This window comes from Nilaparvata lugens, chromosome 1 (assembly GCF_014356525.2).
Source record: "Nilaparvata lugens isolate BPH chromosome 1, ASM1435652v1, whole genome shotgun sequence".
NCBI classification, from domain to species: domain Eukaryota; kingdom Metazoa; phylum Arthropoda; class Insecta; order Hemiptera; family Delphacidae; genus Nilaparvata; species Nilaparvata lugens.
The window spans coordinates 5,060,616-5,075,848 of record NC_052504.1 but is presented as its reverse complement, the minus strand read 5'-3'; the positions used below and the strand labels follow the sequence as shown (position 1 = coordinate 5,075,848).

The 15,233-nt window shown below is 36.3% G+C and overlaps 1 protein-coding gene across 1 annotated transcript; it reads right to left on the bottom strand.

Moving 5' to 3' along the window:
* Positions 1-14,043: 14,043 nt before the first annotated feature.
* Positions 14,044-15,009, bottom strand: LOC120352444. The gene has a single exon (XM_039433020.1). The coding sequence runs from the start codon at positions 15,007-15,009 to the stop codon at positions 14,044-14,046; it is 966 nt and encodes a 321-aa protein (XP_039288954.1).
* Between the last annotated feature and the right edge of the window lie 224 nt (positions 15,010-15,233).

Sequence of the window (15,233 nt, the reverse complement as noted above, 5' to 3'; positions counted from 1 at the left end):
CAAAAATTTATTGAAAAGTACTATATCAAATTCAATCGTGATTAGCAGCTAACTAAAGACATTCATAACAGCTTCTCTGATTGTTTTTCTTGGCATTTGATCACAGTTAGAGTCAATTGATGGACGGTACATGAACTTCCGAGCATATCTGGCTTCTTCAAATCAAATACCTATTTCTTAGGCTGGCCACTAACGGTAGACCATGCATATCATACACATAAACAAGATCATCAGCGAGAGCCTTCAACATAAAATAGACAACCAATAACAATAAATAAACCACTGGACAATTACAATGATAGAAATATAATTTAACCTTAAATATAGCAGTGAAGAAAAATAAACAACAAAAATCGGAAATACCGAAACCTAACCTCAAAAAATGTTGCTCAAAGAGTTCAGTTGTGATGACACAACAATGTATGTCGACTGTGTATCATCCATGTTCTACCCTTAGTGGGCAGCCTTAAGAGTAGGCCTACAGCAGTATTGTACCGTTGCACACAAGTAAGGGACTATACTCTGTATAAAATAACTTTTTCCTACAGTTACCTTGAAAAGTGGCCATCCCTGCACTGATTACAGAACGCAAAGAATCACTTTTCTGCTCTAGTGAGGGAACATTTTTTTCTGCACTCCAGATTTGCAACATGGCAACACAAAATAGTTGGTGGGTTATATGGAGGATTAGTGCACGAAAACAAAAATTAAGTTGGTAACAATGACTGTGGTTAGATTTAGATAAGAATCATTTCAATGGCTACCCTACATTTATGATAAAATCCCAATCTAAAAATCCAAAACAAGAATAATGTTCATCTAAATCATAATTAAATAATCATTTACAAATTCTCATCATTTAATAATAAATAATAGTCCTTTTCTATTGATAATATTATTATTTCAACTGCAAGCAATGAGAGAAGTAGCAAATAATATACATTATAAAATTCGAATTTTGAGGTTAAATGATTACCGTTCGATATCCATATAAATGAAAAAAACATAAAAATACTACAATAAATAATATTCTCGATTAGAAATAGGTACGATTCTTCCTGCTAGGTCGCGCGCTTGTCGGTTCAGCCATCTTGCAGACATCCCAATCAGCTGTTGGCGTGTATTTTGAATGTGAATTTTTTGTTCCATCTGTATTTTTTCTGATTCTTGAATGAATAAAAATGAGAACTTTGGCTAAGAATTTTCAACTTCAATTGGATTATTAATTTTTAAATGAATTAAGGTTGTTATTAATAACAGCATCACACACACAAACATTTGATGGATTTCAGCCATCATTTTACCCATAATTACCCACTTTTCATATTCAATGGTAACTGTAGAAAAAATTTAATGTGAAATATGTGTGTAAAGTTCTTCTGCTGCACTCAAGAAGCCATTCCGCCCTCGCCTACGGCTCGGGGGTAAACATTTCTTTCGGTGCAGCAAACTGTCACATTATAGTTGCACAAATAACTATTGACTTAGGATGGACATGCGCAGCAGAGTAGGTATAGATCGGCGCCGATTTGCCGTTCTGTACCGGCCTGCGTTCTCTAATTTCTAGTGAGTATTCAAGCGCTCATGTTAAACTTACGAAGCTTCCTCTCTGCAAGCACTGACTCGACTGAATCTAATCGACATATTGGCAACTATGCTTCTACCAATGACTCAATCCGTGTTTCGGATGGACACGGTCCCGGCTGCCTGAAAAGCAGCCGATAGGTCATGTCAGAGGCCCTGAAATTGATCAGTTGCGACCTGAAAACTCTGACACCAGACCTGAGCCAGCCAGGTCATTCGATATTATTATTATAATCCATCACTGTAATTGGCTGATCTCCCTCCATTTCTCTGCGCCGGATATTCCTCCAACTCGATAGCTATTTTGTATGGATTATAGTGAGGATTGATTGGTTCGGAAGAAGTTAGGTTGGGTTTTTGCTTTCAAATGGCAATATGCTGGTAGTATACAGAATGTTTTTGGTATATTTACAATCAAATTATACGATTTTGTATCACAAGACTTCCTGAAAGAAACAGGGATTTGGCGAACTGAAATATTGAAGTTGCCTAATCGGTCTGATTCTAGATCAACTGTGATCTTGATGGAGTGAATTGAGTGTCACGGTATTAAAAAAAAATATTTTTACCATGTATTTTTACTTTCCGTGCCCTATTACCATAGGTAAGGAAAGTATTGCGTTCCGAAAAAAATTAAGGTACCCCAATTTCTATACGTTTTAAGGTCCCCTGAGTCCAAAAAAATGGTTTATGGGTATTGGTCTGTACCGTATGTGCGTCTGTGTATACGAGTATCTCATCTCCCAAACAACGGAATGACTTTAAAATTGGAACTTAAGGTCCTTACACTATAAGGATCCGACACGAACAATTTCAATCAAATGCAATTCAAGATGGCGGCTAAAATGTTGTCAAAAACACGGTTTTTCGCGATTTTCTCGAAAATGGCTCCAACAATTTTGATCAAGTTTCGTAATATTGTTGAGAAAAATGGAGAATAATGACTAAAAAACCATGTTTTTCACGGGTTTCTCGAAAACGGCTCTAACGATTTTCTTCAAATTTATATCATGAATTTATAAGCCCTATCAACTGGCATGAGTCTCATTACTGAGAAAATTCCAGGAGCACGGTTTTTCGCGATTTTCTCGAAAATGGCTCCAACAATTTTGATCAGGTTTCGTAATATTGTTGAGAAAAATGGCGGATAATGACTAAAAAACCATGTTTTTCACGGTTTTCTCGAAAACAGCTCCAACGATTTTGATCAAATTTATACCAAAAATAGTCATTGATAAGCTTTATCAACTGCAACAAGTCCTATATCTGTAAAAAGTCCAGGAGCCCCGCCCCATCTTTGCAAAGTTTGATTTTAGGTTCCTAATTATCAGCCTTCAGATACAATTAAAAAAAAAATTCTAGTGGAAAAGATTGAGCATAAAAATCTCTACAATTAATGTTCAGTAACATTTCCACCTAAAATTGAAAATAAGCTTGAAATTCGAGAAAATGTGATTATCCAATTGCAAACTGTTGGCAACTGTTGATTCTATTAAATCATTCACTATGAAGAGATAGCAGACCTCGTGTGTCACCAGCGTTATTGTCCTGTCACCAGATGGCTTAGATCTTTGAATAGTAGACTTGAGATGCGCGTGAACACTAGCGTCAGGTGATCAATTTTCATAACGGCAAGGAAAGTTGAGTGAGTGCGCCACACCAGATTTTTTGTGCAATAATCTATTTGATTTGAATGTCACTTGCTGGAAGCTACAGGAAATTTAGGGAGTTAACAGTCAATCAACCCTTTTCTGACGGTAGATGGTAGGTATTTTTCCCACGATCGCTTGCCTTGCTATTCAGCAATTACCAGAGCAAAACTACTAGAGTAAGATTCACTTCAATCTGTCAGCACTATCTTCAAGTGACACCAATGCCTTCAATTCAACTAATACTGACAAAGCCTTTCTGTCAATTCAGTCATTGATCAGTGCAAAAATAATATAGTGAGGGTCCACGTTATAATGGCAGTGTTTGATTAGCAATGGTATAATGCTACCACTCAACAAAGCGGATAGCGATATCTCTTTCCCGCTTTGCTCTGTTGCCAGATCGTCTTTTAACAATGTAGAATTAATAATTAATTTGCATAATATTTCATCTTAATTTTTATTATGAAATTATTGAAAAATATAATTTCTTGCTTAATAAAAATAATATTGGGGGACGGAGCTTCGCTCGTTATTTTTATTTATTGATAAGCAGAACACAATTCTCTAAAATGATCGTGTTTATATTTCACAGCTGGCTATACGTCATCTTATGAATTTCGTGGATGCGATATTTTGATTTTTCACATACCTACTCACTTTTTTACTATCCACAGCTGTTTCAGACAAGGATGAATTATCCTTTTGAAGCTGCGTACACATATTCGCGCTTCCAACCAGCACCGAGCACGCTCCTCCCTTGTACCGCCCTCGTACCACCATCGAACCACAGTCGCTCCGCCCACGCACCCATCATGAACGTTACGGAAGATGTTAGATCTTCTCGCGTTCCCCGGTCGAACCACTGTTGCTCCCCAGTCGATCATCAATCGCTCTGCTGGAGTGACGTTCGGTTGCGGAGCAGAGCAAAAGTCTGTACACACCTTTATATCGTTCAGCGAGTTTTCCCAAGGATGAAACCTAGTGCAATCGAATTTTTATATCATAAACCTACTATCCTAATATGTTCCAAATTTCGTGAAAATCGTTAGAGCCGTTTTCGAGATCCGTTTAACATAAATAACCAGATATGAAAATAGCCAGATATAAAAATAACCAGATATGAAAATAGCCAGATATAAAAATAACCAGATATAAAAATAGCCAGATATAGAAATAACCAGATATATAAATACAGAAATTGCTCACTTAATATAATAGGATAATTGATTATTTTAAACGAGGATGCCTTCTTATCGTCTCTCCTCTCTCTCTCTTTTACACATCACTCCCTGAAACTACTTCATCTTCTTTTTTATGATTTTCCTTTTCTTTTCCCTCTTCCTTCTACTTCTTATTTTCCTCTCTCTCCTAATATAATCCTTCATCTTCCCCTTAGCCTCCACAATCGTCACCACCTCCTCCTCCTGCTCCTCCTCTTCCTTCTCCTCCTCTTCCTCCTCTTTCCTTGTCCATCTACTGCTCCTCATATTTCCTTATCCGCTTACTGCTCCTCCTCCTTTACCACATTTTCTTCTCCTACTTTCACTTTTCATTTTTTCTGTGTTTTTCCTCACTGTACTCCTTTACTGTACTCCTTGTACTTCCTATTACAGTATTTTTCTCCTACTACAACTGCTTATTTCTTTGACGTTTTCCTTTTAATTACACTTGTTTATATTCCTCTCTGTCACCTTGTCATCTCATCTACTCACCTCTCCTACTCATTCACCTCTTACCAGTCTCTTTTCTCTATTTCCTCACCTCCCTTTTCCTTCTCTTCCTAAATTTTTCCACCTCCGTCACCTTCTCCTACTTCTCCTCCATTATCTTCTTCAACTCTTCTTCCTCTTCTTCTCTTCTTCTTCTTCTCTTCTTCTTCTTCTTCTCTTCTTCTTCTTCTTCTTCTTCTTCTCTTCTTCTTCTTCTTCTTCTTCTTCTTCTTCCTTCTTCTTCTTCTTTCTTCTTCTTCTTCTTCTTCTTCTTCTTCTTCTTCTCTTCTTCTTCTTCTTCTTCTTCTTCTTCTTCTTCTTCTTCTTCTTCTTCTTCTTCTTCTTCTTCTTCTTCTTCTTCTTCTTCTTCTTCTTCTTCTTCTTCTTCTTCTTCTTCTTCTTCTTCTTCTTCTTCTTCTTCTTCTTCTTCTTCTTCTTCTTCTTCTTCTTCTTCTTCTTCTTCTTCTTCTTCTTCTTCTACTTCTACTTCTATTTTTTCTACTTCTTCATCTACACCCAAATGAGTTTTTGAGATAGACACGTCAATGTGAGTCTCCTTCATCCAACAACATTATCGAGTAGCCTGCTCATGATCTGGTCCTATAAACTACCGATTTATTTATGAATAATGTCCGAAACACTGACACTATTAACAGCTTTTGCTGAGAGCGTGGGCACCACATCCCACAAAACTGCATGTTCATGCTTCCTCCTTCTTCTTCTCCTCCTCCTCCTCCTCCTCCTCCTCCTACTTCTCCTCCTCACACTTCTTTATCTCCTCCTTCTCCTCCCACCCCTCTCCCTTCTCCTTCACCTCTCCTCCTCCTCTCGCTCCTCCTTCTGGCTGTGTCAATGCTTCGATCCACAAATGACAACTCGAATTATGTTTATTACCTCGTTGTCTGATTACTTTTTTGAGGTGTGGTTTGCTCGAATAAACTTGCTGTAAGTACATATCTATGAAATACATCGATATGGAATACATTTTGAAGGGATACATGAGATTCGGCATTGGTGAACTGCCCAATATTCACCATAGATTTGAAGTATCTTGCATAACGTTAATTTGTGGTTAACGATGTAGAGCCATATGCACCATCCCAGTTCAAACGGTGGTTGATCAGCTGTTGGTTTAAACCCGGAATGTTACACATAATAGATTCGATCATAATTGACCGATCGAAATTAGGTCTCAAGGTGCGTACAGATATACGCGCTGCGAATATGAGCAATTCACTTTTAATCAGCTGACTATATCTATATTTTTACAGAAACGGTAAGATACAGATATAAAAAGCTTGGCATCAGCTGATTAAAAGTGAATTGCTCATGTTCGCGGCGCGTATATCTGTACACACCTTACGATTCAAGTCGGCGGTTTTGCATTTCTCTTTATTTATGTTTATATTTATATTCCGCATTTACGGCGAAACGCAGCAATTGATTTTCAAGAAACTTGACAGGTATGTTCCTTTCTGAATTTCGCGTCGACGTATACATAAGGTTTTTGGAAATTTTGCATTTTGAGGATAATACAAAAGGAAAAGGAGTCTCCTTCGAACGCCAATATTACAGTAAAAATCAGACTAGAATATTATTCAACATGAATCAGCTGTCGAGTGGATTATTTATTGCATTCAATGACTCATGCAATTTAATATCTCAATGTAACTTAGTAGAACATCAACTGTTATGTGGACTATTAATATTGCATGCAGTGAGGCATACAATTGATAACTCGAAGTAGCATAGTATTTTATCCCGACTTTTCTCTGCTTTCAACTCGGTAAGCTTTTGATGATAGTAGCATAGCTGTTTACATCAAATTATTTGCATTTGTGATACAACCCAAACAGCTATTAGTCGTTTATACACCGATATCTCACCGACACGACAGGACAGGACAGAATTCACTCCAATGGACAGTATTAGAGGAGACTGTGGTATATAACTGCGCGAGGTCTACTGTTGACAGAACTACTAGTATCTTAGGGCCATATGCATCAACCATGTTGCAAAGCCACGATTTAGCGTTAGACGCGTTGTTGATATTTGCATTCATTCGAATGTATTGCATTCCGGATAAAACGAACAGCTGATATTTATTAATTTAAACAAAATTCGTGTATTATGTGCCTAAATCTCTAATCTGGCTCCATATTGTTTCCCGCTATTAGTTGCTAGGCAATTACAGGGTGCTCAGCTGGGAACAATTCAAAATAATCTATTATTGTTTATACATGCAGTACTATATACAAGCAATGATTCTACATGTTTATCAATTTTGATTTCAAAGTTTTTCCAATTTGTGCATCAGTTCAACTTTCCTATCTTCATGAATTTATTCCATCATGCACAGTTACTATTCTCAAATCTTTAGGACGACAATATTCCAATTCAAAGGGCCATCTGTAGAAAATGATTATCCCTGAACAAAACACTGAATTCAATGAATCAGAGTTTGAATTAGAAACGTCAAAGACCGTTGCATTCGAGTTTTATTTCTCATTAGTGCTGACCCGATGTCATTTATTATTCTGCCTCTGTCACTCTCTTCTCTCTCTCTCATTATCTCTCTCACCACACTCCATCTCTCTCTAACCCTCTATCACTCTCTCTCAGTCGTGGACATTCTCTCTCTCTCTCTCTCTCTCTCTCTATCTCTCACTCTCTCTTCTGCTTGTGGCATTTACGACTCGGCACTCTTGGCTTAATTTTTTTCCGATCTGAAATGCCCTGTTCCATTCGGCGATCCGGTTCCCCGATCAGCTCCTGTCAGCATTGGCTGCATGGGAAGCTGTAGTGCGATTAACAAGGAATGCTGACCGTTGAAAGTGAATCTCGGTCCTTGATCAAGCTGCTGCCTTAGGGAGGGCGTTGACCTTCGCACCGTCCAAGTATCTCGTTCGGACTTAATTATTGTAGGTACTCCAAATATCCTGGTAATTTACGTTCTCCAAAATAAAATACTGAACGCACTTATTCTTCAATCAAATTTTTTTGGATTCAATGTAGATGTCTGTTACACATCCTGAGTGTATTTGAACTCTTCAATTGTGATTCCTTTATTTCATATATAGAAACTCCAAAATATAGAAATAATATAGAAACTCCAAAATAAAAATCCTGTACGCTCTTCTTCTTCAATCCAATGCTTGGTTTTAATCTAGATTTCTGTATTACCCATCCTAAGTGTATTTAAATTCTTGAATTGTGGTTCCTTAATTTCATCTCTACATAGAACTTGGAACTTGGTGTTTTCCTGGAGGCTTATTAAACAGAGCCACAAATGAGGTTATAATGAGCTATTTTCGAGAGATCACACCAATTAACAGTGATTAAGATGGACGGTTAAGTTAAGGCTCAACTCACACTTACCATGGTAGAACTGAGAGGCCTATTATTCAAAGCCACAAGTGTTCGGAGCGATTTTTGGAGAAGTCACACATATTTTATTGTGATTTCAAATGTAATTGAGTTCCAATTGAATATCTGCCTTTACTTATTTAAAACATAGGAAGGCGAAGTTAGGGCGCAGCCGGACTTCTCATACACTTAGGCTCAACTCACACTTACGTGACTCAGGTCGAGAAGAGATTCGACTCTAGTCGAGAGCATGTGTTTCCAAATAGTGACACTCAGACCAGTCGATTCTAGTCTCCGCGACGTCACCATTTGAAAACACATGAACTCGACTGGAGTCGAGTCTCTTCTCGACCTGAGTCGCGTAAGTGTGAGTTGAGCCTAATTGTATGAGAAGTCCGGCTGCGCCCTAACTTCGCCTTCCTATGTTTTAAATAAAGGCAGATATTCAATTCGAACTCAATTACATTTGAAATCACAATAAAATATGTGAGACTTCTCCAAAAACCGCTCCGAACACTTGTGGCTTTGTATAATAGGCCTCTCAGTTCTACTACGGAGAACATAATTCTTTATGGTTCAATATTCTCTATCTTTTCTCTATGGTTCTATTCAGTACCATAGTTCATACCCTATAAATATAAATATAAATCTGAGTACCCTTTTAGATTATTTCGTCAGGACATGTTTCGGCTTCTAATGCCATTTTCAACTCAAAAAATGGCATAAGTAGCCGAAAAATGTCGTAACGAAAAAATCTAAAAGGGTACTAAGATTTATGTATTTATTTATATTTATTTTTGTTTATATTAAATATTTATATTTTTTAAGTTGAAAATGGCATTAGCAGCCGAAACATGTCGTGACGAAATAATTTAAAAGGGTACTCAAATTTATATTTTTATTTCTATTAAAAGTAGCCCTAAAGAAAACTTCATACCCTTATATACCCATATTCCTGAATGCTCTCTAGAACCTAGTATAATAAAACCTAAAAGAATTGCACTTATGACTAATTTTTAGATCACAATCCTTGACTATACTCCAGATTTCTCCATTCAACGTGTTTGAGTAGAGAGTCTATATCATGTTTTTCATATTCTTACTACGAACCCATTTATTCATGAATCCCTATTTCTATGAGTACTCTCAAAACTAAACAAACTGACTTTCATGTCCTAATCCCATGTTTGAACAAAAGGTTGTTTTAGATGTTATAAGTGATATAACAATGAGTGATAGCCTATTCCACTCATCGTCAAGAGCATTTTAAGCTGCTGTCTTGAAGCATGTAAAGTTGATGATTAATATCCACTTTAATCATCGCTGATGATCAGTTTATGATCATAGTATGTATCATAGTATGATCATAAACTATGATCGCATCATAGTGAGTTGATCGTAAAGTGACTATCAAAAGACGTGGAATTTACGTCACGTCGCTATCATCTGGTTGCTTTCAGTATGCTGGCAGCCCAAGGATAAAATGGCACCACTTGAAAATTAGACCTCCTCCTAAAATCGATTTATTGAAATATAAAATTGCTTAAACTTAACAAGTACATCGTTTCATGTAAATAAACTAGACACTCATGTCTTACACCAACTCTCTAGTTTTCTTTCTGTTCCCTCTCGCTCTCTCTCTCTCTTTTGGTAGAGAGTTAGTGGGGAGGATATTTTTAATATTCTTCCCAAAGAATGGACATTGATATGTCCAAAGCTCCGCCAATTTATGTAGATGCATAACAATATGATTATTATCTATAGTTATTATATTACAAATTGCTTTTCAAATCAAATCAAATCAAATCAAATCAAATTTATTTTCCATTTTTAACATAACTTACGTACATCTTTCAGAGCATGCATTAACTTCTGATTACAAAAAAATCGCTTGAAATATCTAACATACCCTGAAAAGAAAAATACAAAAGATCTTTACACTGGAAAATAAACCCAAAGGTTACTGAACCTGTTTGGGCGGATAAAAAAGTGATACAATAATTGAACAATACAAAAACAAAAGAAAAAGAAAGAAGTTAAAAAACTGAAAACGACAAAAGCAAAGAAAAAAAAAAAGAAGAAAACTTCAGCATCAGTTGAACATTACAAAAAGGAAACTAACATTGTACAATAGATCACATAATAGTATTACAAGTTCAATAGATTTTTTATGCTTAACAGCCATTAGAAAAACATTATTGTTAGAGTAGATTATAACATTTTATACCTTTTAATTTTTGATTAGTGCAGTCATAATGTACCCTGCAGCTCTACTACACAATGTTGTCATAATACTTTGATACATCTTCGTGAATCAGGTGTTGTGCAATAAACTACAGAAGGATGTCTTCTGCTACATCCTCTTATTAACAGGGAGCTGTTAAAAAATGTTGGTGCCAGGTAAGAGAAGAATTTTTAAAAATAGATAGGTTTGGTTTAGGGACTTGCACATCTAGCTGATTCCTCCCAACCCTGCGCGTATAATCAACCGCATTTCTCCACTCCGATCGAAAAAAAGCTTTAGGTTTTATAGATATACAAGTTTCTGATTGGCAGTATTTTGAGTTTTTGAAAGCCGGTGCAGAGTGATCATATCTACTTCTATAAGACATAATTCTTATGAATGATTTCTGTAGGATAATTATTGGTTGTAAAGCTGCCTTATATGCCCCCCCAGACTTCCAGGCATACTCAAAATTCGAGTTAATGAGAGCGAAGTAGATCCTTCTCATCAGTTCGCATTACAAACAGTCCTAAGAAGATAAAATATCCTTACATATTTCAACAATTTTTTCTTGACATATCTTGTGTGTCATGCCAACTGATTCTATTATCCACCCACACACCCAGGTACTTGATGCTCTTGACCTGTTCAAGGTCCATGCAATCGCAGTCAGCAAGTAAGGAGCATTTGATGTTATGGTACCTGAGTGGGGAGGGAAATTGGACATCTTTTCTTAGTTTGAATATGATAAATTTTGTTTTAGGACTCATTACCATCATATTCCGAGTGAACCACCATCTAAGTGCATTGACGTCGTTCTGCATGTCTTCTTGTAGTTCAGCTAATGAATTTGATTTATAAAGGAGTGCAGTGTCGTCAGCAAATGCAACCAAGTTTCCCTTGAAAGTACCATTACATAAGTTATTCACATAGATTAAAAAAAGTAAACCCGATAACACTGATCCCTGTGGTATTCCATTTTCAATTCACTAAAATCACTGACTACACTGCTATTAACCTTAGTTTGCTGCAGTCTACCAGTGAGGTAGGATCTGAACCATTTGTGTGCAATGCCTCTTATTCCTGCTCGATACATATTATCTAATAAAATATCATGGTCAACCATATCATAGGCTTTCATGACGTCAACAAACAATGCAGCACATGACTTTCTTTCGTTGATACTATCATATACCCCTGTCATCAGTCTCATGATTGCTGATCCTGTATTAAGCCTGCTCTGAAAGCCATATTGGTTTTTGCTAAAGAAGTTGTGTTGTTCCAGGAAATTCGTGACCCGGCTCTTAACAATTTTCTCGAGTATTTTAGAAAATACTGACAACAACGAAATTGGTCTATAATTTGTAGCCTGCATTCTGTTATTTTTTTTAAATATGGGAATAACTACAGCTTTTTTAAACTCCGCAGGAAATTCACCCGTACTTAAACTTAGGTTAAATATAAATACTAGGACATCAATGATATAGTGTGCTATAGATTTTATTAGTGATGGTGTTATATTGTCGTATCCTGGTGATTTATTATTTTGGAGTTCTGATATGATGTTCAAGACCTCCACTTCGGTCGTCGGTAGAAAAAGATCGAATTAATTATTCTATTGCTTTGGAAATTTTTCTCATACTTCTTGAATGCATTATTTATTTGATTATTATCACACATAATTTGTTCTCTTAAACCATCAGCTATAGTGCAAAAGTGATCATTAAACATTCGTGCTACTTCATTATCACATGTTATTAGGGACCCTGCTTCATCGCTGAGTGTTATAGATTTATTAATCTTTTTCTCACCAGTCAAGTCTTTAATTGTTGCCCATTGTTTTTGCTGTTCGTCATATTCTTTTCAAGTTCAGCAGAGTAATATGCCTGTTTTTTAAATCTTATTTTGTTTATTAAGTTATTTCTTTGTATGTTAAATTCACGCTTAAGATTAGTATTTTCTGGCTGTTGCCTATACAATTTATACAATCTATTCTTCTTATCAATTTCATGTTTTAGCTCTACATTCATCCATGGTTTTAAAAGTTTTTTATTATTTTTTGTGTACTATAAGATTGATCAATACAACATTTAATTTTGTAAATAAATTTCTCTACAGCTTGTGAAACGGTAGGACATAAAAATATGTCACTCCAATCCACGTTTTCTATCAGTGCTATAAATTTAGTTTCTTCTACTCTTTTAGACTCATTTAATTTTTGATAGATTTCCCTTTCATTCATTTTTATGCAAAGGACAGTCATCCAATGATCAGTTATAGATGTCTGAATAACTTTAGAACTATAACTTAGTCTACTATTAATTTTGTCTCTAACGAATGCGTGGTCAATGCAAGTTTTGGAAGTGTTAGTGACACGAGTGGGTTCGTTGATTAGGGATTTAAATCCGAGACTAGCCATGTTAATTAAATAAGAATCAGAGTTCCGATTTTGTTCTAGGATGTTGAGGTTCATGTCACCTTTAATAATTAAATTAGAGTTTTTGATAAGCTTTATCGAAGTGACCAGTTCTCTAGTAAACGCTTCTTCGGAAAAGTTATGGTATCTGTAGATAGCCAGTAAGTCTATTTTTGTGTGAGATAACGATAACACTAAGTGCTTGCAATCTGCTGTAATCATATTGCAATCATTAAGACCAACACAAGACAGCCTATCCGATACATACACTGCCACTCCTCCTGCTCTATTTGAATTATTACACTTAAAATGAACCTCATAATTAGTCAAATAATACTGGCTTATCTCATTTTCGTCAACCCATATCTCGGTTAAAATTATTATGTCTGGTATCCTTTCTAAAACTTCGAGTTGGAGGCTGAAAGCATCAAAATTAGCTCTAAGACTACGAATATTTTGTTGTACAATTACAATGTTGTTATGCTGAGTGTAATTAAATATATCGTTACTTAGTTCAGTCATTGTAAGTTACAAGATTAATATACAATAGGTAGTTTGATAACAAGAAACAAGCCTATGAAGCGTCACGGTAATTGATTCACCTGAAAACTTAATTATTTTGCAAAACCTTTTCATATCGCTAATTGTAATAGTTATACTACTGGGCAATACACTGGAAAGCGCTGTATGAACTCAATACTAATACATCTTGTGAAATTATACGTCATGGGAAGAATATGCTGACTACATAAACTACCATTATGAATAAAAAGTGATTGCAAAGTGATCAAAGCAACCGCAATATTAGCTTGGTATCTATATACAATATGAACCAGTTGATAACAATTTTCAGTTATGTAGTTAAACGCGTTAAATAGAATTAAACAGAGGGAGAAAGAGATCTTCTTAGCTGAAAAAATATGCAAAAACAGAAAAAACAAGTCAGACCTAAATGAAAATTGACAAATTAATAATTTATTAACATTCTGTAAAGCCCTAACCAATTCAATGCTGCTTATATCGCTCATATAATTCATGAAAAATTCTCTAGCGATATTAAATAGAGTTGAATTAAACGCAAAATCTTCTAAGTTAATCATTCGAGGTGCTTTCAGTACTTTTATCAGCATTGATTATTGGCAATGGGCTTTGAGCTATCAAGTTTTCTAGTTGTTCGACTGACTTGAGTTCAATCACTGGGCTACCTTCCTTTTTTCTTATTAAAATTTTACAGTCTCTCACCCACAGGAATCGAAATCGATGCTCTTTATGTGCAGATCTGGCCAATGAGAAAAGTTTCCTCCTTGATGGTGATAGACATTCATTGATGTAGATCGGTCGATCCGTGTTACCGCCGATGTGTCTGCTTGAAAAGTCACGCTTAACTCTCCTCTTTTGAAGCAGCGCGTTTTTGTCGGTTCTCCTGACGAATTTGACGACAACTGGAGCCGGCCCCTCTGGTCCAGCACGACCTATTCGGTGACATGTGTCGATGGAATCCTCCGTGATCTGACAGCCGAGAGCACCAGATATGCTACAAACCATCGAGGTGAGGTTTTCGTTAGTTTGCTGAGGCAGGCCCCGTATCTCGACCATATTAACTCTGGAATACTGTTCCAAATCTTCTACACGCTCCTTCAATTGAATGTTCTCCTTTTCTAAACTCACGACTCTCCTAGTTAAAGTCTCGATAGTGTTAAGACAGGTTTCAAATTTCTCATTACGAGTCTCCTGTCTTTCCTTCAGCTCCTTAATCTCCGCATGACACGCCTCCAGTGAATTTCCCAAATCAGTCTCTATTTTTCTGAGTAATGAGATTACATCGGATAATGACGACACTGAAACGGTTGTCACCGGCGCCTCACTCGACATACTTTTTCGTCGCTCCAAGTTACACTCCCTACAGCGCCATATTTGGTTATTGTCCGTCATATATTTAACGTCATTAGCATCAAGTCCAGCGCAGGTTGTATGCACTAGTCCCGAACACACGCCACAAGCAACCTTATCAAAGTTATGACCGCTTCGCACCGACTTAAAACAGATTTTACACGACATTTTAATAGTTGAAATTTAATTACTTTCCATACAAACAGTATAAAGACAAGGCGAAACACAAAGCAAAAACAAATCACGCCCGAATTCACTGGTTCACTATTGCCGGTAGGATTTTAGAGATAACGGAGCGAAAACAAACGATGCTTTCTGCTCGAAGTTCAAACTGATACTGTCCTTTTCATATCATATACAGTTCAATAGTTATTTTCTTAGTCTATATTATG